The sequence below is a fragment of the Salvelinus fontinalis genome, unplaced genomic scaffold (genome assembly GCF_029448725.1).
Source record: "Salvelinus fontinalis isolate EN_2023a unplaced genomic scaffold, ASM2944872v1 scaffold_1006, whole genome shotgun sequence".
NCBI lineage: Eukaryota > Metazoa > Chordata > Actinopteri > Salmoniformes > Salmonidae > Salvelinus > Salvelinus fontinalis.
In genome coordinates, this window is record NW_026601215.1 from 15,181 (window position 1) to 38,042 (window position 22,862).

General features: G+C 41.9%; 1 protein-coding gene across 1 annotated transcript in view; it reads left to right on the forward strand.

The window, feature by feature from the left end:
* Nucleotides 1-3,224: 3,224 nt before the first annotated feature.
* LOC129848136 (parapinopsin-like) overlaps nucleotides 3,225-22,862 on the forward strand; it is a 39,557-nt gene continuing 19,919 nt past the window's right edge. The window contains exon 1 of the mRNA XM_055915610.1: nucleotides 3,225-4,483. Within this exon, the coding sequence (XP_055771585.1) occupies nucleotides 4,117-4,483 (367 nt within the window). The 5' untranslated portion in view covers nucleotides 3,225-4,116. The remainder of the gene's footprint in view (nucleotides 4,484-22,862) is intronic.

Sequence of the window (22,862 nt, forward strand, 5' to 3'; positions counted from 1 at the left end):
CTCCCACCTTGGGTCATCCTGACCCGTCCCGCCAGTTTGTGGTGGAGGACGATGCATCGGATGTCGGAATGGGGGATGTCCTGTCCCAGCGTTCTGCCCTGGACCTCAAGTTACATCCCTGCGCCTTCTTCTCCAATTGCCTCAACACCACGGAGAGGAATTATGATGTGGGGAATGGTGAGCTTCTCGCGGTGAAGATGGCGTTGGAGGAGTGGAGGCTCTGGCTGGAGGGTGCGAAGCATCCGTTCATTGTGTGGAATGGCCACAAGAACCTGGAATATCTCCGCACCGCCAAGCATCTCAATTCCAGACAAGCTAGCCCTGCTTTTCACACAGTTCAACTTCTCCCTCTCATACCAACCGGGATCCAAGAATGTCAAGCCAGATGCGCTGTCGCGCCGCTATAGCCCCACGGCTACAACACAGGAGCCCAAGACCATGCTTCCCACTTCATGCCTGGCGACGGCACTCAGCTGGGGGATAGGGAAGCAGGTTCATGAGGCGCAGCGTTCCCAGCAGAACTGGATTACAGACCTCTGCCTGCCCATGGCCTGTTGTTTTGCCTGCCCCTGTTCTAGTAATAAACTTTTGTTACTTTGACACTGTCTGCATCTGGGTCTTACCTAAAACATGGTAGACACAGCATAAACATTACAGGTTTGATTGAATTGCAGTCAAACTAAGCCTGGACCCCTATACCTCTAAGTTTTTCCTATACTTACCTTGCAGGTAAGACCTGGCAGAACAGGATAGATAGAGGTAAGAAACATAGTGGAGACTCCACTCAGCCTGCCACAGGGCTAGATTGAGCCGTTACCTATCCAGGCCTATCATATCCTGGAGTGGGAGTCAAGATGTGCCAAGTGGGGGCAAAGGGTTGATTTGATATTGGGCCAATAATACGATACAACGTCTTCTCTCTCTCCCTCTTGTTTGTATCACTTCTTTAATGAAAGCTTACATGTCAGCCTCGTAGCTTTCATTAGTGCCTTTGTCAAAGGCCTTCCAATTGGCTGACATGTAAGCTTTAAAAAAAAACGATACGAGCAAGAGCAGTGTGCACGTTAATTTCTTATTTGAAATCCCTCTTGACCTCTACTTGCCTTTTCGATGCATACTGGAGCACAATGATGTAGTGAGCGTCATTCCTCTCTCTCTCTAAGGCTTACAGCTGGGAATGGAATTCACAGCATAGCAGCATCAGCACCAAAGCCTCTGGCAAGACCAGCTCCCTGTCTTCTCACATCTGAGAGCTCACACACTGAGAACTGTGAAACCAGCAAGATGGCCTGAAGGCTTCCAAGCCAAAATGTGTCCTCAGAACATACCCAGTTAACATACCAAGCTAACACATTTGGTTCCTTGGAAGTTGTGGGAACGTAAGTTTTTGTTTTTCCAGTGGTTTGGGAACGAAGCCATACGTTTCCTGACCAGTAAAACCTAACGTTTTTAAAACATTCTGAGAATGGAAGTGAAAATTTTGCCTGTTCAGAAAAATAAATGTTTTTGATTGCAGGGAGGTTCTGAGAACGTTTTACTATGTTTCCGAAAGTTTTCCTGGGAGGTTTTATTAACGTTCTGAGAACATGACTTTAAATAGAACCATGAGGATATCAAGCCAGTGTCAAACCAGTTTGAGGGTGGCAGGTAGTCTGGTGGGTAGGAGCGTTGGGCCAGTAACTGAAAGGTTGCAGGATCGAATCCCCAAGCTGCCAAGGTAGAATTCTGTCATTCTGAGAAAGGCAGTTCCCCAGGTGCTGATTAAGGCAGCCCCCACACCTCTCTGATTCAGAGGGGTTGGGTTAAATGAGGAAGACCCAATTCAGTTGTACAACTGACTAAATATCCCCCTTTCCCTAGAACAGTGGTTTCCAAACTTTTTATAATCCCGTACCACTTCAAACATTCAACCTCCAGCTGCGTACCCCCTCTAGCACCAGGGTCAGCGCACTCTCAAATGTCGTTTTTTGCCTTCATTGTAAGCCTGCCACACACACACTATACAATACTTATTAAACATAAGTAAACATTTAAGTAAATATTAAACATATGTATTAAACATAAGAATGAGTTTTTGTCACAACCCGGCTCGTGGGAAGTGACAAAGAGCTCTTATAGGACCAGGGCACAAATAATAATATAATAATAATAAATAATTTGGCTCTTTATTTAAACATCTTACATATAAAACAATGTTTGTTCGTCGAAAATGTTGAATAACTCACCACAGGTTAATGAGAAGGGTGTGCTTGAAAGGATGCACATAACTCTGCAATGTTGGGTTGTAATTGGAGTGTATCAGTCTTAAATAATTTTCCACACACAGTCTGTGCCTGTATTTAGTTTTCATGCTAGTGAGGGCTGAGAATCCACTCTCAAACTCTCTTAATATGATTAGATGTTATTTATTTGACTAGGCTACCTGTATTTGACACTAGATGGTTTAATTTTATTTTTGGCAGTGAAAGGAGGCTACTCAAGCAAGAAAAAAAACTCACGAAAATGTATATCCCGTTGGAAAACAATGTTTAAAAATATATATATATATATATATTTATTTAAATGTCAATCACATTTTTATTTGGGTACCCCCGACGGCATTGCGTGTACCCCTTCATTATGTTAATGAGGAACATTCAACTTTCCTTCAGAATCTCAATCATTTTATGAAAAACCTACTGTAGAATGTAACACAATGAAAAACAAAGGAATAATGGAATGGAGGGTTTTTATTAAAATAAATAAATTAGTTGCATGTCCGGAAGTGTATCCGAACACTGATTACAGTTAGAATTCAAAATGTAAAAGCCATGCACAGACTTACAAGTACAGCAAATGAGAGTGCGCAAACTGGGTTTGGTTCTTGAACTAACCACTCTCTCTCTATAAAGCCCCAACGTCTCAAAAGAGACACCAAAAATGTACAGTTAATAAAATATTATTTAAATAATTATTAATTTGTTATGCAAGAGAACCAGACAAAAAAGTAAGAATGTGAAATATTTTTCTATTTGAAAAGAGCCTCAGACAATAGGTTAATGAATCCTGTAGCTCACAGCATCTCCATGATTATTTATTTTGAATGAAGTTACCGGTTTTTAGCTCGAATTCTGCTGTTACAAAAAAAGCTTATTTCCAGAATACCTCTCTCTCTCTCTCTCTCTCGCTCTCTCTCTCTCTCTCTCGTGACGTAAGATCTGGCTATAATAAGCTGCACGGTGCTATCCCAAGGAACGGCGTACTCTCAGGCTCGCGCGCAGTGACTGATTATTAAATTCAACAGTAGCAAAGGAGCACCGTACACAATAACTGAAGCTGGGATTTAGATCACAAAGGCAGGCACATTTTAGAGTCGCCTGACCATTGAAGCAAAACAATTCCATTATATACTCTATTGAACAAAACATAATACTGTAGGCAAAATCTAAATGCCATGTGAAATCTGTCAAAATAAAATAAACGTTTAATGCACCCTTAGTGTATGTGGGTCAGCAATAATATTATGAGCAATGATCAATAATAATGTATTTTTTAAATATCCTAGCTAGTGGGTAAAGTGTGCAAGACACATTAAGCACCATTCGAGACTTGTGAATGAACTCCAAAGACTGCGCGTAACCGCGATGGACACCCTGGACCAGCCTCGCTGCAAACGCTGGGATTGCCTTGCGACATTGCCACGCGGTTGAGATATCATATCGTCCAACCTTCACTAGACGTGTGGGACAGAATATCATCACGTATTTTGTGAGCTTGCACTTGTAACAACGTTATATGAAATAGATTTACACCTTTTAACGCAACTGATGCTAAAAGCTGGTCAAAACTGCACTAGTACTGGAAACATTTTTTTTTACCGTAAAAGAATATTCAACAAATGGAAAATAAGAGTGATATTGCACAGTGATTAACGGCGTAGATTAAGCAACCAGCTGTACGTGTAGGCCTTAATGGAGGCCCGGACAGTCCTGTGGAGCGCTGACGCTGGTGGCGAGATAGGGAGGGACATGGCCAGGTAATGATGGTGTGAGCTCCGTGCGCACTGCCTGCCGCAATTTAGCCAAACTTCCCCCAACCAGAGTAATATGAAACTAGCCTTCGTGAACAGCAACCAGGATGATTTATGATCTGGCTGACCTCAACTATAGCTACAACGTGAGCGACGACCCGTTCAGCCTACTGGACCGGGAATGGAGCGACACTCCAAAAGAGACCCTCTCCAGGACTGGCTTCATCGTGCTCTCCGTGTTTCTGGGCTTGATCATGACCTTCGGCTTCCTCAACAACTTCGTCGTACTGCTCCTCTTCTGCAAGTTCAAGAAGCTGCGTACCCCGGTCAACATGCTCCTGCTCAACATCAGCGTGAGCGACATGCTGGTGTGCATGTTCGGGACCACGCTGAGTTTTACCTCCAGTATCAAGGGAAAGTGGCTCCTGGGCCGCCACGGCTGCTTGTGGTACGGTTTCATCAACTCCTGCTTCGGTGAGTCGGTCGGATGCCTCTGTAGCCTATAGGCTCATTGCATGCGCTGTGAGTGATAAGGTAGGGCTGCTGTATATTGTATATTTAGCCAATTAATGGAACTTTAAACTTGTATCTTCGTTAAATCGTTCAAGTGTGATTTAATAGTCGCAAAACAACTTTCATGGATGGTGCAGCCTACCCTATTCATCGTTTATTTGACTGACCGCGCTGTACGAATTTGAATAGCTCCGGCAACTAAATCACTGGGTAGCAGCTGCTCATACTCGAATTAAGTTTTAAGAAAATTATTCTAAATGTCTTCAAATAAGTTATTTTCACATGAATTAATAGCTTACCAAAATGTTGTTTCCTAAATGTGTCCACAACTTGTCACAATGTGTCAACGGAGCATTTCGAGTTTTATTTCGGGAGAGTTTGGCTCTGCATCGATGTCAATATGCGTAATGTGTTTTATTAGTAACGGTACCCACTAAGATAGAAGTTGTTTCTGACGGTGAGACGTGGGTGTAGTGGTTTGAAACGCACTAACGCAGAGCAGTACTGTGTAGTGAACACAAAGCCATAGCATACAATGGCATAACGCACTGTATACTGTATACCATGTGTAATACGAACATAGAAGGCAGGTTTTACACTAAGGCATACTAATAATAATAATAATAAGAAGAAGAAGAAGAAGAATAGGCCTAATTGATTGTATTTATATATACATGTTATCAAACATTTTAATATATATGTTTTTATTATTCTCATTCAGCAGAGCCGAGATTAGTGTCCTCAGTAGGCCTATTCTCCCAGCGATCACAACAACACACAATTTCCTTGTGGACTATAGTTAGAGCTCTGACAAGCACTTAAGACTTTAGAGTTATTGTAGAGTAACTCTAAAGAGGAGGAGGGGGTGTTAGTGGTCAAGGATGGTTGAGAGGATATTGTGTTGTGTGTCTAGGCCAGTGTAAGGGTGATTTCTGAGATCTGATTGGCCCAGACATTGTGACTGAGGGCTCATGCTGTTTCTGGCAGCCAGGTCACCCGATGTATGATACAAGTCAGTATTCGATGTCAATCCATGTCTGAGGACATGACGTTGAAGTTGGGGTTGGCAGATAGGCATAAGCATTTGCCTCTGGTGCTGAAGGTTGCATGTTCAAATCCAGTGATAGAAAGTTGTGTGTGTGTGTGTAAGCAAGCTGCTGCTAGAAACCAACTCACAGTCTCTTGTCAGAATTAGATGTTCATCCATGTTTCTCAAATATCAAAGTGTTTACATTTAGGTATTAACTCTGAATGGTTTGGGATAGGCTTAAAAAAATAAAATAAAAAAAACTTTCTTTCCCTGGATTTGAACATGCAAATTGGTAGTAAAAAATGTGGAGTTAATACTTAACCGTAAACACTTTGACGTTTGGAACAACTTCGAGATTTGACATTTGAGAAATGTGGATGAATGTCTAATTCTGACGTGAGACTGAGGCCTAGTTGGTTTCTGGCAGCAACTAAAACACACATGTTAACACCTGTGCGTACACACCTGCACTGTAAAAGGGAAACATCATGGCAAAAATGTATTGGTTCAAAATCCATTATTTTACGGAGCTGATATCTGTATAAACGTATTATTTTGAGAAGATCAGGGAGTTTTGCGACATACGTTGCTGATCCTATTTTTTTTTTAAATCCTGATTCTCAGCCACTTTACCCCTGAGTGATAACTAACTATAACTAACTAATCGATCACTGATACTGTTATTTGTGGGGGCCCCAGCTCAGATTTTCAGCATACTTCTTCTTATTATTGGTGGGCCAGAGTTGCAAAGAAAAAAACATATCTCAGACTGGCCAATAAAAAGAAAAGATTAAGTTGGGCAAAAGAACACGGACACTGAACAGAGGAACTCTGCCTAGAAGGCCAGCATCCCGGAGTCACCTCTTCACTGTTGACGTTGAGACTGGTGTTTTGCAGGTACTATTCAATGAAGCTGCTAGTTGAGGACTTGTGAGGCGTCTGTTTCTCAAACTAGACAATCTAATGAACTTGTCCTCTTGCTCAGTTGTGCACCGGGACCTCCCACTCCTCTTTCTATTCTGTGAAGGGAGTAGTACTCAGCGTTGTACGAGATCTTCAGTTTCTTGGCAATTTCTCGCATGGAATAGCCTTCATTTCTCAGAACAAGAATACACTGACAAGTTTCAGAAGAAAGCTATTTGTTTCTGGCCATTTTGAGCCTGTAATCGAACCCCCAAATGCTGATGCTCCAGATACTCAACTAGTCTAAAGGCCAGTTTTATTGCTTCTTTAAATAGCACAACAGTTTTCAGCTGTGGTAACATAATTGCAAAAGGGCTTTCTATTGATCAATTAGCCTTTTAAACGGATAAACTTGGATTAGCTAACACAACGTGCCATTGGAACACAGGATGGTTGCTGATAATGGGCCTCTGTACGCCTATGTAGATATTCCAGCTACAATAGTCATTTACAACATTAACTATGTCTACACTGTATTTCTGATCAATTTGATGTTATTTTAATGGACAAAAAATTTGCATTTCTTTCAAAAACAAGGACATTTCTAAGTGACCCCAAACTTTTGAACGGTAGTATGCCTCAATCGCATAACTTCTGACCGCAACCGCACAACTTCTGACCATATCTAATGATCACAACCACACAATGACATACCTCAACCACCTAACTTCTGACCGCAATCAAACAAATTCTGACCACATCTTTATTTTACTAGGCAAGTCAGTTAAGAACAAATTCTTATTTTCAATGACGGCCTAATGATGGCCCATCTAGTGTCCACAACCACACCTCCTGACCTCAACCACACAATTACATACCACAACAACAACTTCTGACCACACAACTTCTGATCACACATTTAACTACTAACCATATCCAAACAACTTTTGACTACAACTACTGAACCAAATAACTACTAACCACTACAACTTCTGACCAAATCTACCGACTTTCGATGGGAATTAAAAATGACATTTTTACACTTATTTCACTACCACAAACATTTAAAGAGCTTTAGCTAGCCCCACCAACTTTACTTGTAAAGTTACCATCTAGTTAATATTGTTCTTGTACATACGGTATAATATCTTATTGATATTGACTATCATTTGGCTGTACTGTTTACACCTTCTGTAGAGACCCATCCACTTGGCAAGATGTGGCTGGGGGTTATAGCATTTCTTTCATATGATCCATTAAATTAGTGTGTCTGGGTAAGCGCCATCTAATATTTATAAAATATTTTTATTTGGACACTTTCTGTTTACCTGGAATTTTTCCTTATTGTAGGCTACTACTTTTACTACTTTTAGTCTTAATCTTTACTACACTACTCACTGTTTAACACATGACCTCACATGTGAATCCTTAAAGAGATGGGTGGGCCTGGCTTAACCTGTTATGGCTGAAGGGGCAGCATTGAGTAACCTGGAAAGAGGTGGCCATTTCAAACGGCCTCCTACTCAATTCTTGCTCGTACAATATGCATATTATTATTCCTATTGGATAGAAAACACTCTCTAGTTTCTTAAACCGTTTGAATTATTTCTCTAAGTGAACCAGAACTCTTTCTGCAGCCCATTTCCTATCCGGAAGTGAGATTTCCAAAAACGAGGTCTTTTTTCAAGAGCTTGTCTATAAAAGGGCATGTCACTTGGGACTATAGAAACACGTCATACACCTTCCCCTGGGTGTCAAGCGGAAGTGAGAGCAGAAATGACTTGATTATCTCGTTCTGGGATTGAATACATCCTCTTGGAGTGAGAGGTCCGCCATTATTATTTTTTTTCGAAGGCGCGAAGTTGGACCTGGAATTGCCTCCTGGAAAACCGTCGTTATAGGTGAATATGATCTCCGGCTTCGATTTTATTTGATACATGTCACAATATCATCCTAAAGTATGTTTTTTCAATATAGTTGAATTATATTATTGAAATTTATTCGGGACTTTAGACGTGATGCGTTGGAAGAATTTGTTCAAGATGGAGAGGTTAGCGCCGCACGGCCCTGTGTGCTTGCTAATTCAAGAGGGAAATAGTTAGTTCTGGATCCAAACAAAGACGGTTCTGGACAATGGACCCCTTTACAACATTCTGATGGAAGATCAACAAAGATAAGGACCCAATTTGGGATGCTATTTCATATATATGTCGAACTGTGCTATCGCTACCGATTACTTGGAATCAATGCTGTTGTGTGTTAGCTATTGCAGTAAGCTAATATAACGACATATTGTGTTTTCGCTGTAAAACACTTAAAAAATCTGAAATATTGGCTGTATTCACAAGATCTTTGTCTTTCATTTTGCTATACACCATATATTTTTCTGAAATGTTTTATGATGAGTAATTAGGTAGTTGACGTTGGTGTCTGTATTTACTCTGGCTACTCTCGTGCTATTTCTGACTGTAGCTATGATGGTAGTATCAATGTAAAACTGATTTATAGCTCAAATATGCACATTTTTCGAACAAAACATAGATTTATTGTGTAACATGTTATAGGACTGTCATCTGAGGAAGTTGTTTCTAGGTTTGTTTGGTTGGATCTTGGTTAGTTAGGTTGGCTTTGTGCATGCTACCTGTTCTGTGAAAAATGTCTGTCCTCTTTTGTATTTGGTGGTGAACTAACATAAATATACGTGGTGTTTTCACTGTAAAACATTTTAAAAATCGGACACGTTGGCTGGATTCACAAGATGTTTATCTTTCAAATGCTGTATTGGACTTGTTAATGTGTGAAAGTTAAATATTTAAAAATATATATTTTGAATTTCGCGCCCTGCAATTGAGCTGGATGTTGTCATAAGTGTACCGACCTCGGGCTTGTAGCCCAAACAGGGTGTGAACAATGCTGAATGGGTGAAGACAAAGGAGAGCTCTCCAGTAGGTACCAAAACATTCAAAGGCCTTTTTCTCAAAAGTGAGTTTACAAGCTTATCAACTTTCAAAGCATAATTACTCATTGTTCCTCAAAAATGCAGTGTATGATATACCATTTTGTAGCTCTGTGTCTCTACTTTTATCCAATGTAAAAAACACAATTTCAAATTTTGCTACATAAGACCGATTTGAGCCTTTTGGTGACACATACTTTTTTTTCCTGTAACGGCGGTCCTCCTCCTCTTCGCCCGAAAAGGAGGAGTATTGATCGAACCAAGGCGCAGTGGAGTTTGAACACATATTTATTTAACGAAAACACGAACTTAACTAAACTAACAAAACAACAAACGGTGTAGACAGACCTAGACGACGAACTTACATGAAACAAGAAGAACGCACGAATAGGGAACAGACTACATAAACCGAACAAACCGTAAACAGTCCCGTATGGTGCAAACATATACACAGACACGGAAGACAATCACCCACAACGAACACTGTGACAACGCCTACCTAAATATGACTCCTAATTAGAGGAACGCCAAACACCTGCCTCTAATTAAGAGCCATACCAGGCAACCCAAAACCAACACAGAAACAGAAAACATAGAATGCCCACCCAACCTCACGTCCTGACCAACTAACACACATAACAAACTAACATAAATAGGTCAGGAACGTGACATAACCCCCCCCATAAGGTGCGAACTCCGGGCGCACCAGCACAAAGTCTAGGGGAGGGTCTGGGTGGGCATCTGACCACGGTGGTGGCTCAGGCTCCGGGCGAGGTCCCCACCCCACCATAGTCAATCCCAACCTCCATCTACCCCTAAAAATGTCCACCCATATCTTACCCCCACAAAATCCTCTTTGTAACATCCATGACAGGGACAGCACCGGGACAGAGGGATAAATCAAGACAGAGGGATAGATAAGAATAAAGAGGTAGATCAAGATAGAGAGGGAGATCATAATAGAGGGGCAACTCCGGACTGAAAGGCAGCTCCGGACAGAGAGACAGCTCTGGACTGAGGGGCAGTTCTGGGTATATAGCCATTTCTGGCTGAAGGGCAGCTCCTGGCTGACTGACGAATCTGGACGCTCATGGCAGGCTGACGGCTCTCGACGCTCATGGCCGGCTGACGGCTCTCGACGCTCATGGCCGGCTGACGGCTCTCGACGCTCATGGCTGGCTTACGCCACTCTTCCACCAAGGCATGGACTGCACCAGATTTGCCAGTTCTTGCTGTGAGATGTTACGCCACTCTTCCACCAAGGCACCTGGCCTTCCACCTTGAAATCGATCCCGCTCCAGAGTACAGGCCTTGGTGTAACGCTCATTCCTATGACGATAAACGCGAATCCGACCATCACCCCTGGTGAGACAAAACCGCGACTCGTCAGTGAAGAGCACTTTTTGCCAGTCCTGTCTGGTCCAGCAACGGTGGGTTTGTGCCCATAGGCGACATTGTTGCTGATGGTCTGGTGAGGACCTGCCTTACAACAGGCCTACAAGACCTCAGTCCAGCCTCTCTCAGCCTATTGCGGACAGTCTGAGCACTGATGGAGGGATTGTGTGTTCCTGGTGTAATTCGGGCAGTTGTTGTTGCCATCCTGTACCTGTCCCGCAGGTGTGATGTTCGGATGTACCGATCCTGTGCAGGTGTTGTTACACGTGGTCTGCCACTGCGAGGACAATCAGCTGTCCTTCCTGTCTCCCTGTAGCGCTGTCTTAGGCGTCTCACAGTACGGACATTGCAATATATTGCCCTGGCCACATCTGCAGTCCTCATGCCTCCTTGCAGTATGCCTAAGGCACGTTCACGCAGATGAGCAAGGACCCTGGGCATCTTTCTTTTGGTGTTTTTCAGATTCAGTAGAAAGGTCTCTTTAGTGTCCTAAGTTTTCATAACTGACCTTAATTGCCTACCGTCTGTAAGCTGTTAGTGTCTTAACGACCGTTCCACAGATGCATGTTCATTAATTGTTTATGGTTCATTGAACAAGCATGGGAAACAGTGTTTAAACCCTTTACAATGAAGATCTGTGAAGTTATTTGGATTTTTACGAATTACCTTTGAAAGACAGGGTCCTGAAAAAGGGACGTTTTCTTTTTTTGCTGAGTTTATCTATTTATAACTCATGAACTGTCTGTCTCCGACTGTCTTTTTTTCCCACCAATTAGAAAATGTCTCACTTCATCACTCCATACTCTCCACTCCCTCGCTCTCTGCTCTTTACAGCTGTACAATTTATTCCCTGTCCATTCTACTTGTCACAGCACACACGCACACACACACACACACACACACACACACACACACACACACACACACACACACACACACACACACACACACACACACACACACACACACACACACACACACACACACACACACACACACACACACACGTATGCTTGCAAGCACACGTGCACACACAGACACACACAGCCAGACACTGCAGTGATAATCTCTGTTTGCTACAACCAGATCATTGCAATACGGAGGGATCTCAGCTGCAGGGGCATAGATAAGTCTCTATAATGACATTTTATGGCCTTAGATATTGACAATAAACTTCCTTCACCCAACTGTTGCGGAAATACAGCTTTTTTGGATTCCATTTTGCCGGAATTCAATCAAATTTGCACAGCAGGAGACCCAGCACTGCCAAAAACAATTTTTTTGCCTGCTCTACATCAAAGTGCATTGTGAGTAATCAGCGCAGGCCAGGCAGACGAAACGTGGGAGCCCTCCCCATCAAAGAGTGGCTGAGATGCATCCTGGTTGTTTCTTTCAGGGTATACTTACTGCATTTCAGGTGCTGGGTAACTACAAAGCATACAAAAAGACAGGAGAACACCTGTACACTGTTTACATGCCCAGAAAGTTAATTAAGCAACCTTTGGACCACTGGTAACCCAACAAAACCCGACAGTGCTGGAGGATTTGCTGCACTAAAACTCTGAAAGCTTCTAAACAGAGAACAAAGAACTCTGTCTTGTGCCATGTGAGTTACGTCACTCCTTAAAACAGAGTTATGCAGTCAGGAGAAATTATAATTGATAAGGACAAATAAACACAATTCAACTTAAACTAACACCAATAAAACTTGAAGAGCAGTGTCATACATCATTACTATTTCGAGAGAGAAGCTGTCGTTTCATATGTACCACGACTGATCTGCTGGTCTGAAGCCAATGTAGTGCTGCCTAGGTAGTGCAGGGTTACACAGTATGACAGAGTGCTCTGTATTTATATGCAGTGCTGTATGCAGTTTGTGAAGTATTTATTAGTATTACGTACTTTCCTGCAGTATGACACCATATTATGCCGTCTTATGTAGTAGTATTACGCAGTATTACACACAGACTAATGATTAATCTTTTATAGAGACTCACATTCTCTGTGGTTTCCTCCATCATATCGTATGGATATCTTTTATCTTTATTCGTTTACTTTTATTCATTCATTTTATAATCATATATAACCACTTCTTAGGTTTTGAAACCTTAGCCGATCCTCCACCACCCCCAACAGCCCTTTTTCTGAACATGGATATCATGGAACATCCTGAATTCAAGGATAAAGGGAGCAGGATAAGCAGGATGAAATTGGCCAAGCGGAGAACTGGATTGTTTTGGCAAAAATCTCTACTCAAATGTTATTTGTCACATGCGCCTGTCACGGTCGTCTTGTGGTGAATGAGTAGACCAAGGCGCAGTGTGAGAGAAATACATCTTCCTTTTATTAGACGAAGACGTAACACAAAACAAAACCCTCTTACAAAATTAACAAAACAATCGTGAAGCTATAAACGAAAGTGCACACACAAGCTACTAACGTTCAACATAGACAATTACCCACGAAAGCCTACTGTCTATGGCTGCCTTAAATATGGCTCCCAATCAGAGACAATGAATGACAGCTGTCTCTGATTGAGAACCATTCAGGCAACCATAGACTTGCCTAGACAACTATACTAAACCCAACCCCATACACTCAACAAAACCCCCTATACAATACAACCACCCAAGATGAGACAAATACATACAAAACATCCCCCCTGTCACACCCTGACCTAACCAAAATATTACAGAAACAAAGAATACTAAGGCCAGGGTGTGACAGTGCCGAAAACAACAGGTGTAAGACCTTACCGTGAAATGCTTACTTACAAGCCCTTAACCAACAATGCAGCTCAAGAAATAGAGTTAAGAAAACTAAAGTAAAACCTTTTTTTAAAAAGTAATACAAGAAAACTACACAACAATAACAAACCTATATAAAGGAGGTACTGGTACCGAGTCAATGTGTGGGGTCTATATTGTCCATGTCGTCATTCAGCCACATCTCGGTGAAACATAAGATATTACAGTTTTTAATGTCCCCTTGGTAGGATAGTCTTAATCATAGATTGTCCAGTTTATTTTACAATAATTGCACGTTGGTCAATAGTACGGATGGTGGTGGAGTTTTACTCACTCGCCTACGAATTCTCACAAGGCACCCCGCCCTCCTCCCCCCTTTTCTCCGTCTTTTCTTCACGTGGATGACGGGGATTTGTGCCTGGTCTTGAGAAAGTAGTATATCCTTCGCGTCAGACTCATTAAAGAACAAATCTTTGTCCAGTTCAAGGTGAGCAATCGCTGTTCTGATGTCCAGAAGCTCGTTTCGGTCATAAGAGATGGTAGCAGCAACATTATGTACAAAATGAGTTACAAACAATGTGAAAAAACTAACAAAATACCACAGTTGGTTAGGAGCCCGTAAAATGGCAGCCATCCCCTCCGGCGCCATTATTGCATTCTACTCACTCATAGAATGTAAGAATGTGCCTGTCTGAGGCCCCCTTTTAGAATGTATGCATTGTGGTACCTTAAATGACATTTTGGGAAAAAAGGCAAACTCAGCTCCATCATTCATTGAATCAGATGGCTCATTCATCACAAAACCTACTGCTATTGCCAACTACTTTAATGTTTTTTTCATTGGTAAGGTTATCAACTTAGGCATGACATGCCAGCAACAAACGCTGACACTACACATCCAAGCATATCTGACCAAATTTTGAAATACAAGCATTGTAATTTTGAATTCCGTAAAGTGAGTATGGAAGAGGTGAAAAAATATTGTTGTCTATCAGCAATGACAAGCCCCCGGGATCTGACAACTTGGATTGAAAATTACTGATGATAATAGCAGACAATATTGACACTCCTATTTGCCATATTTTCATATTTTGAGTAAAGCCAGTGTCTATGTATTCGGATGACTCAACACTATACACGTCAGTTACTACAGCGACTGAAATGACTGCAACACTTAGAAAAGAGCAGCAGTTAGTTTAAGAGTGGGTGGCAAGGAATAAGTTAGTCCGAAATATTTCTAAAACTAAAAGCATTGTATTTGGGACACATCATTCACTAACTCCTAAACCTCAACTAAATCTTGTAATAAATAATGTGGAAATTGAGCAAGTTGAGATGACTAAACTGCTTGGAGTAACCCTGGATTATAAACTGTCTTGGTCAAAACATATTGATACAACAGTAGCTAAGATCGGGAAAAGTCTGTCCAGAATAAAGCTCTGCTCTACCTTCTTAACAGCACTATCAACAAGGCAGGTCCTACAGGCCCTAGTTTCATCGTACCTGGACTACTGTTCAGTCGTGTGGTCTGGTGCCACAAAAAGGGACTTAGGAAAATTGCAATTGGCTCAGAACCTGGCTGGCCCTTGAAAGTACTTAGAGAGCTAACATTAATAATATGCATGTCAATCTATCCTGGCTCAAAGTGGAGGTGAGATTGACTTCATCACTACTTGTATTTATGGGGCGTTACATTTGCCGTACCAGGCGGTGATACAGCCCGACAGGATGCTCTGAATTGTGCATCTGTAAAAGTTTGTGAGGGTTTTAGGTGCCAAGCCAAATTTCTTCAGCCTCCTGAGGTTGAAGAGGCGCTATTGCGTCTTCTTCACCACACTGTCTGTGTGGGTGGACCATTTCAGTTTGTCAGTGATGTGTACGCCGAGGAACTTGAAGCTTTCCACCTTCTCCACAGCGGCCCCGTCGATGTGGACAGGGTGGTGCTCCCTCTGCTGTTTCCTGAAGTACACGATCAGCTCCTTTATTTTGTTGATGTTGAGTGAGAGGTTATTTTCCTGGCACCACACTCCCAGAGCCCTCACCTCCTCCCTGTATGCTGTCTCGTCATTGTTTAAAACATACAATATACTTGCAGTGAAGCCGCTCAACAACTACATCACAATAGTCATCTAACAGACTCCCATCCAGAGCAACACACAGAAGCAACCAGGGTCGACGCCCTGCTCAAGGGCACGTCGACTGATCGAAAATCGGGGACCTGAACCAGCGATCCATCAAACACCGGCCCAAGCTCCCAACCGCCAGCCCTCCCAAGATCCCCAACAAAGACATCAAGGACAACAAAAATCATAACAGCAAGACCAACTTAATATGTTTGAGTGCATGTATGGGACTATTTACCAGTGTGTGTGGCCATGTATGTGCACGTGTGCATTTGAATGAAAGTGTGTGTATATGCATATGTACGAACACCTACACAGCATCATCCTCAGGCAAACCGGCATTAGCTGTAACAACACTGCCCCTCAGTGTCATTCAAACATACTTTTTGTTATGTTTTATTTTTACTTAATTTTTTTATACTTTTCTCTTTGACTGTCATTCTATCCCCCACCCAGCAACTCCACTCCCACTCGTCTCCAATTCCACATCCCAACCCTCAGCTTCCCTCAGCCCCTCCCACCTATCTCTGCTGGCCATCCTCTTCAGATTTCTACACCCCATATATCTTTCAACTATGCTGTGATGTTTAATATAGAATTTCAATCTATATAATCGAATAGAATCCACAGATTGTGAGTTGAAGATAAATACTGTACTAAGAGTATTAGTATATTAGTAATTGACTAACCCGGTCTATCCAGATCTCCCAACAGTATTATTTATAGTGTCAATTTTAGATCAATGTTCAGCATTTTCAGCCATTCCTGAACCTGAGATCAGAAACAGGGTACCTGAGGGCAATACCAAAATAAATGGTCTATTGATTCTGTATCCTCACAACAAAATCTGCAGAGCTTCGATGATTGAATGCCCCAAATAATCCACATTTTGTTGGTAACAAGATTTCTATATAATAATTTCAGCTGACAAGCACGAAGTCTTGAATCTTGCGTCGTTTTATATATCAACCATGGAATCGGTACATCAAAAATGTCTTCCCATTTTGCAATCTGTATGGCACAGCGGTCAACATCCTGGTCCTCAAATGAAACTGGTATACTTTCCTATTTATGCTATTTTTATTCCTCTGACAGTTTTTATCCTTTATATTGGGCAGACAGACCAATTCCCTATCTCCTCGCACTGCCACATGCCTCCTCCATTTTTGGGGTAATGCTGTAATCAGTTGGTTGTACCCTTGGATTAAGCAGACCTTCCCATACAATTATGATAACTCCATGAAAAACATAACTCTACCATTCCAATTTACAATATAATTTATAAACAAAATACCCCTTTCCCAAAATACAGGTATTTTATCAACCAGCACATTTGAGTTCAACATTTGAGTTCACATTTGAGTTCTATCTTTTCAGGGGGATAAAATTGAAATTGTAACCAATTCTGCAATGCTTGTTGGAAAATGAGACATGGCAATCTGCACAATGGCAAAAAAGCTATTTTTAAACAATGGATGAGCTTTTCTTAGTAATCTACTTGAGAACCATTTAGGGTTCAAGTAAACCTTTTGAATAAGTGAAGCTTTTAGAGAGAGGTTTAGTGCTTTTATATTTAATAATCTCCACCCACCCAATTCATATTCACGCTTTATTTTGTCTGGTTTAGCATCCCAGAGAAAGCAAAATATTTTTGCTCATATGATTTGAAAAAGGAATCATCAGGAGTAGGCAGCGCCATAAGTAAGTGAATAAACTGAGATATGACTTTTTCCATAAATAGACAGGTCTCTCCATGGTTGCAGGATCTTGTCTATTTTTACAAGTTTTCTATTGAAATTCATTGTGGAGAGCTTATTTATATTTTTTGTGATATGAATACCAAGTATGTCTACTTGACTGTCAGCCCATTTTAAAGGTAAACTGCAGAGTAATGTTAAAGTTGTATTTTTTAAAGATCCAATACGTAATCTTGGACACTTATCATAAATAGGTTTTAGTCCAGAGAGTCCAGAAAAGTTATCTAGATCTTCAATGAGATGCAGTTGAAGTCGGAAGTTTACATACACTTAGGTTGGAGTCATTAAAACTCATTTTTCAACCACTCCACAAATTTATTGTTAACAAACTATAGTTTTGGCAAGTTGGGTAGGACATCTACTTTGTGCAGGACACAAGTCATTTTTCCAACAATTGTTAACAAACAGATGATTTCACTTATAATTCACTATCACAATTCCAGTGGGTCAGAAGTTTACATACACTAAGTTGACTGTGCCTTTAAACAGCTTGGAGAATTCCAGAAAATTATGTCATGGCTTTAGAAGCTTCTGATAGGCTAATCGACATCATTTGACTCAATTGGAGGTGTACCTGTGGATGTATTTCAAGGCCTACCTTCAAACTCAGTGCCTCTATGCTTGACATCATGGGAAAATCTAAATAAATCAGCCAAGACCTCAGAAAAAAAATTGTAGACCTACACAGGTCTGGTTCATACTTGGGGGCAATTTCCAAATGCCTGAAAGTACCACGTTCATCTGTACAAACAATAGTACGCAAGTATAAATACCATGGAACAATGCAGCTGTCATACCTCTCAGGAAGGAGACGTGTTCTGTCTCCTAGAGATGAACGTACTTTGCTGCGAAAAGTGCAAATCAATCCCAGAACAACAGCAAAGGATTTTGTGAAGATGCTGGAGGAAACAGGTACAAAAGTATCAATATCCACATTAAAACGAGTCCTATATCGACATAACTTGAAAGGCCGCTTAGCAAGGAAGAAGCCACTGCTCCAAAACTGCCATAAAAAAGCCAGACTACGGTTTGCAACTACACATGGGGACAAAGATCGTACTTTTTTGAGAAATGAACCTCTGGTCTGATGAAACAAAAATAGAACTGTTTGTCCAAAACATCGTTATGTTTGGAGGATAAAGGGGGAAGCTTGCAAGCCGAAGAACAACATCCCAAACGTGAAGCACAGGGGTGGTAGCATCATGTTGTGGTGGTGCTTTGCTGCAGGAGGGACCGGTGCACTTCACAAAATAGATGGCATAATGAGGGAGGAAAATTATGTGGATATATTGAAGCAACATCTCAAGACATCAGCAGGAAGTTAAAGCTTGGTCGTAAATGGGTCTTCCAAATGGACAATAACCCCAAGCATACTTCCAAAGTTGTGGCAGAATGGCTTAAGGACACAAAGTCAAGGTATTGGAGTGGCCATCACAAAGCCCTGACCTCAATCCTATAGAACATTTGTGGGCAGAACTGAAAAAGCATGTGCAAGCAAGGAGGCCTACAAACCTGACTCAGTTATACCAGCTCTGTCAGGAGGAATGGGACAAAATTCACCCCACATATTTTGGGAAGCTTGTGGAAGGCTACAGGCAATGTTTGACCCAAGTTAAACAATTTAAAGGCAATACTACCAAATACTAATTGAGTGTGTGTAAACGTCTGACCCACTGGGAATGTGATGAAAGAAATTAAAGCTGAAATAAATCATTCTCTCTACTATTATTCTGACATTTCACATTCTTAAAATAAAGTGGTGATCCTAATTGACCTAAGACAGGGAATTTTACTAGGATTAAATGTCAGGAATTGTTCAAACCTGAGTTTAAATGTATTTGGCTGAGGTGTATGTAAACTTCCGACTTCAACTGTATTTAAGGGATCTAGCTTGCGGACTTAATATAAAAGTTGAGTCATCGGCATACATGGACACCTTTGTTTTTAAGCCTTGGATTTCTAATCCTTGAATGTTGTTATTTGATCTGATTTTAATAGCTAGCATTTCGATGGCCATACGCCGAGGAACTTGAAACTTTCCACCTTCTCCACTGCGGTCCTGTCGATGTGGATAGGGGGATGCTCCCTCTGCTGTTTCCTGAAGTGCACGATCATCTCCTTTGTTTTGTTGACATTGGGTGTGAGGTTATTTTCCTGGCACCACACTCCCAGGGGCCTCACCTCCTTCCTGTAGACTGTCTCGTTGTTGTTGGTAATCAGGCCTACTACTGTTGTGTCGTCTGCAAACTTGATGATTGAGCTGGAGGCGTGCGTGGCCACGCAGTCATGGGTGAATAGGTAGTACAGGAGAAGGCTGAGTATTTAACCTTGTGGGGTCCCAGTGTTGAGTATCAGCGAAGTGGAGGTGTTGTTTCCTACCTTCACCACCTGGGAATGGCCCGTCAGGAAGCCAATTACCCAGGGAGCGGGGTTCAGATCCAGAGCCTCGAGCTTAATGATGAGCTTGGAGGGTACTATGGTATTGAATGCTGAGCTGTAGTCAATGAACAGCATTCTTATATACAGTAGGGAGAACAAGTATTGGATACACTGCCGATTTTGCAGGTTTTCCTACTTACAAAGCATGTAGAGGTCTGTAATTTTTATCATAGGTACACTTCAACTGTGAGAGACGAGAAAATCACATTGTATGATTTTTAAGTAATTAATTTGTATGAACAGCATTCTTACATAGGTATTCCTCTTGTCCAGATGAGATAGGGCAGTGTGCAGTGCGATGGTTATTGCATCGTCTGTGGATCTATTGGGGTGGTAAGCAAATTGAAGTGGGTATAGGTTGTCTGGTAAGGTAGAGGGGATTTATGATCCTTGATTCATCTCTCAAAGCACTTCATGATGACAGAAGTGAGTGCTACGGGGCGATAGTAATTTAGTTCAGTTATCTTTGCTTTCTTGGGTACAGGAACAATGGTAGACATCTTGAAGCATGTGGGGACAGCAGACTGGGATAGGGAGAGATTGAATATATCCGTAAACACTCCAGCCAGCGGGTTTGCGCATGCTCTGAGGACACGGCTAGGGATGTCGTCTGGGCCGGCAGCCTTGTGAGGGTTATAACGCCTAAATGTCTTAATCATGTCTGCCACATAGAGGGAGAGCCCACAGTCCTTGGTAGTGGGCCGCGTCGGTGGCACTGAAGCTGTTTAGCAAGATGTCGGTATCCGCGACGTGGCTGGTTTTCCTATCGCAGTCCGTGATTATCTGTAGACCCTGCCACACACGTCTTGTGCCTGAGCCGTTGAATTGCGACTCCACTTTGTCTCTATCCTGATGTTTTGACTGTTTGATTGCCTTCTGGAGGAAATAACTACACTGTTTGTATTCGGCCATATTCCCATTCACCTTGCCATGGTTAAATGCGGTTGTTCGCACTTTCAGTTTTGCGCGAATGTCACGACTTCTAGCGAAGTCGGTTCCTCTCCGTGTTCGGGCGGTGTTCGGCGGTCAACGTCACCGGTCTTCTAGCCATCATCGATCTATTTTTCATGTTCCATTTGTTTTGTCTGGTTGTCGCACTCACATGGTTTCAATTCCCTAATTACATTTTGTATATTTTCCTTCTGTTTCCCCCCATGTCCTTGTTGGGAATTGTTTATTGTAAGTAAGGACTATTCAACGCTGGTCTGACCAATCGGAATCTGTGTGCTTTATGTGACTGGTGCGATACGGGTTTTGTGCCCATGTGTTTTGTTATTTTTGTATGCCGGTAATTATGTACATTAAACGGCTCTGGCTATTTACCAAGCTCTGCTCTCCTGCGTTTGACTTCCATGCCACCAGTTACGCACCCCTTGACAGCGAATGCTGCCATCTATCCACGGTTGCTGGTTAGGGTAGGTTTTAATAGTCACAGTGGGTACAACATCTCCTATACACTTCCTGATAAATTCAGTCACCGTATCAGTGTATTTATCAATGTTATTGTCAGAGGCTACCCGGAACATATCCCAGTCCGCGTGATCAAAACAATTTTGAAGCGTGGATTCCGAGGATCAAAATGGAGTCGTGATCAGATTTTCAGAAGGGAGGGCGGTGGAGGGCCTTGTAGTCATCCCGGAAGTTGGAGTAGTAGGGTACTACAATCAATAGATAGAACAGTTGATAGAACTTTGGTTGCGTTTTCCTCAAATGTCCTTTGTTAAAATCACCAGCTCCAATAAATGTGGCCTCAGGATATGTGGTTTCCAGTTTGCATAAAGTCCAGTGAAGTTCTTTGAGGATCGTTGTAGTATTGGCTTGAGGAGGAATATACACGTCTGTGACTATAACCAAAGAGAATTCTCTTGGGAGATAATTTGCCATTTGATTGTGAGGTATTCTCGGTCGGGTGAACAAAGGACATGAGTTCATGTATGTTATCACAATCACACCATGAGTAGTTAATCATGAAACATACACCCCCGCCCTTCTTCTTCCCGAAGAGATATTTATTCCTGTCTGTGCGATGAACTGAGAACCCAACTGGCTGTAAGGACTCAGACAGTATATCCCGAGAGAGCCATGTTTCCGTGAAACAGTATGTTTGTCACGCCCTGACCATACAGAGCTTTTATTCTCTATGTTGGTTAGGTCGGGGTGTGATTTAGGGTGGGTCATCTAGGTGTTTATATGTCGATGTTGGCCTGTTATGGTTCCCAATCAGAGGCAGCTGTTTATCGTTGTCTCTGATTGGGGATCATATTTAGGCAGCCATTTCCCCTTTGTGCTTTGTGGGATCTTGTCTATGTATAGTTGCCTGTGAGTATTATTATTTAGCTTGACGTTTCGTTTGTTTGTTTTGTTGTTTTGTTCCTTTTAGTTTTCTATTCCAAAAAAAAGGATGGAAACATACCACGCTGCATTTTGGTCTACTCCTTATAACGATTGTGACAATGTTACAATCCCGATGTCTCTCTGGAAGGAAATCCTTGTCCTGAGCTCATCAACTTTATTATCCAGAGACTGAACATTAGCGAATAATATACTCGGAAGCGGTGGGTGGTGTGTGCGCCTCCTGAGTTGGACTAGAAGTCCACTCCGAATACCTCTTCTCCGCCGGCAGTGTTTTGGATCAGCCTCTGGAATCAGTTCAATTACCCTGGGGGGTACGAACAAAGGATCCGACTCGGGAAAGTCATATTCCTGGTCGTAATGTTGGTAATGGTGGTGAGTTACTGTCACTCTGATATCCAAAAGTTCTTCCCGGCTGGATGTAATATCACAAAAAAAATTCTGGGCTAATAATGTAAGAAATAACACATAAAAACAAAATACTGCAAAGTTGCCTAGAAGCTAGAAGCACAGCTGCCCTATCTAATCGGCACCATTTCCATCTGTTCTGTTAAATTATCATTACATGTTAGGTTGAACACTGACAGATTTGTAACTTCAATGAGGCTGACTGAGTTGTATAAGTTCATCAAGAGCCT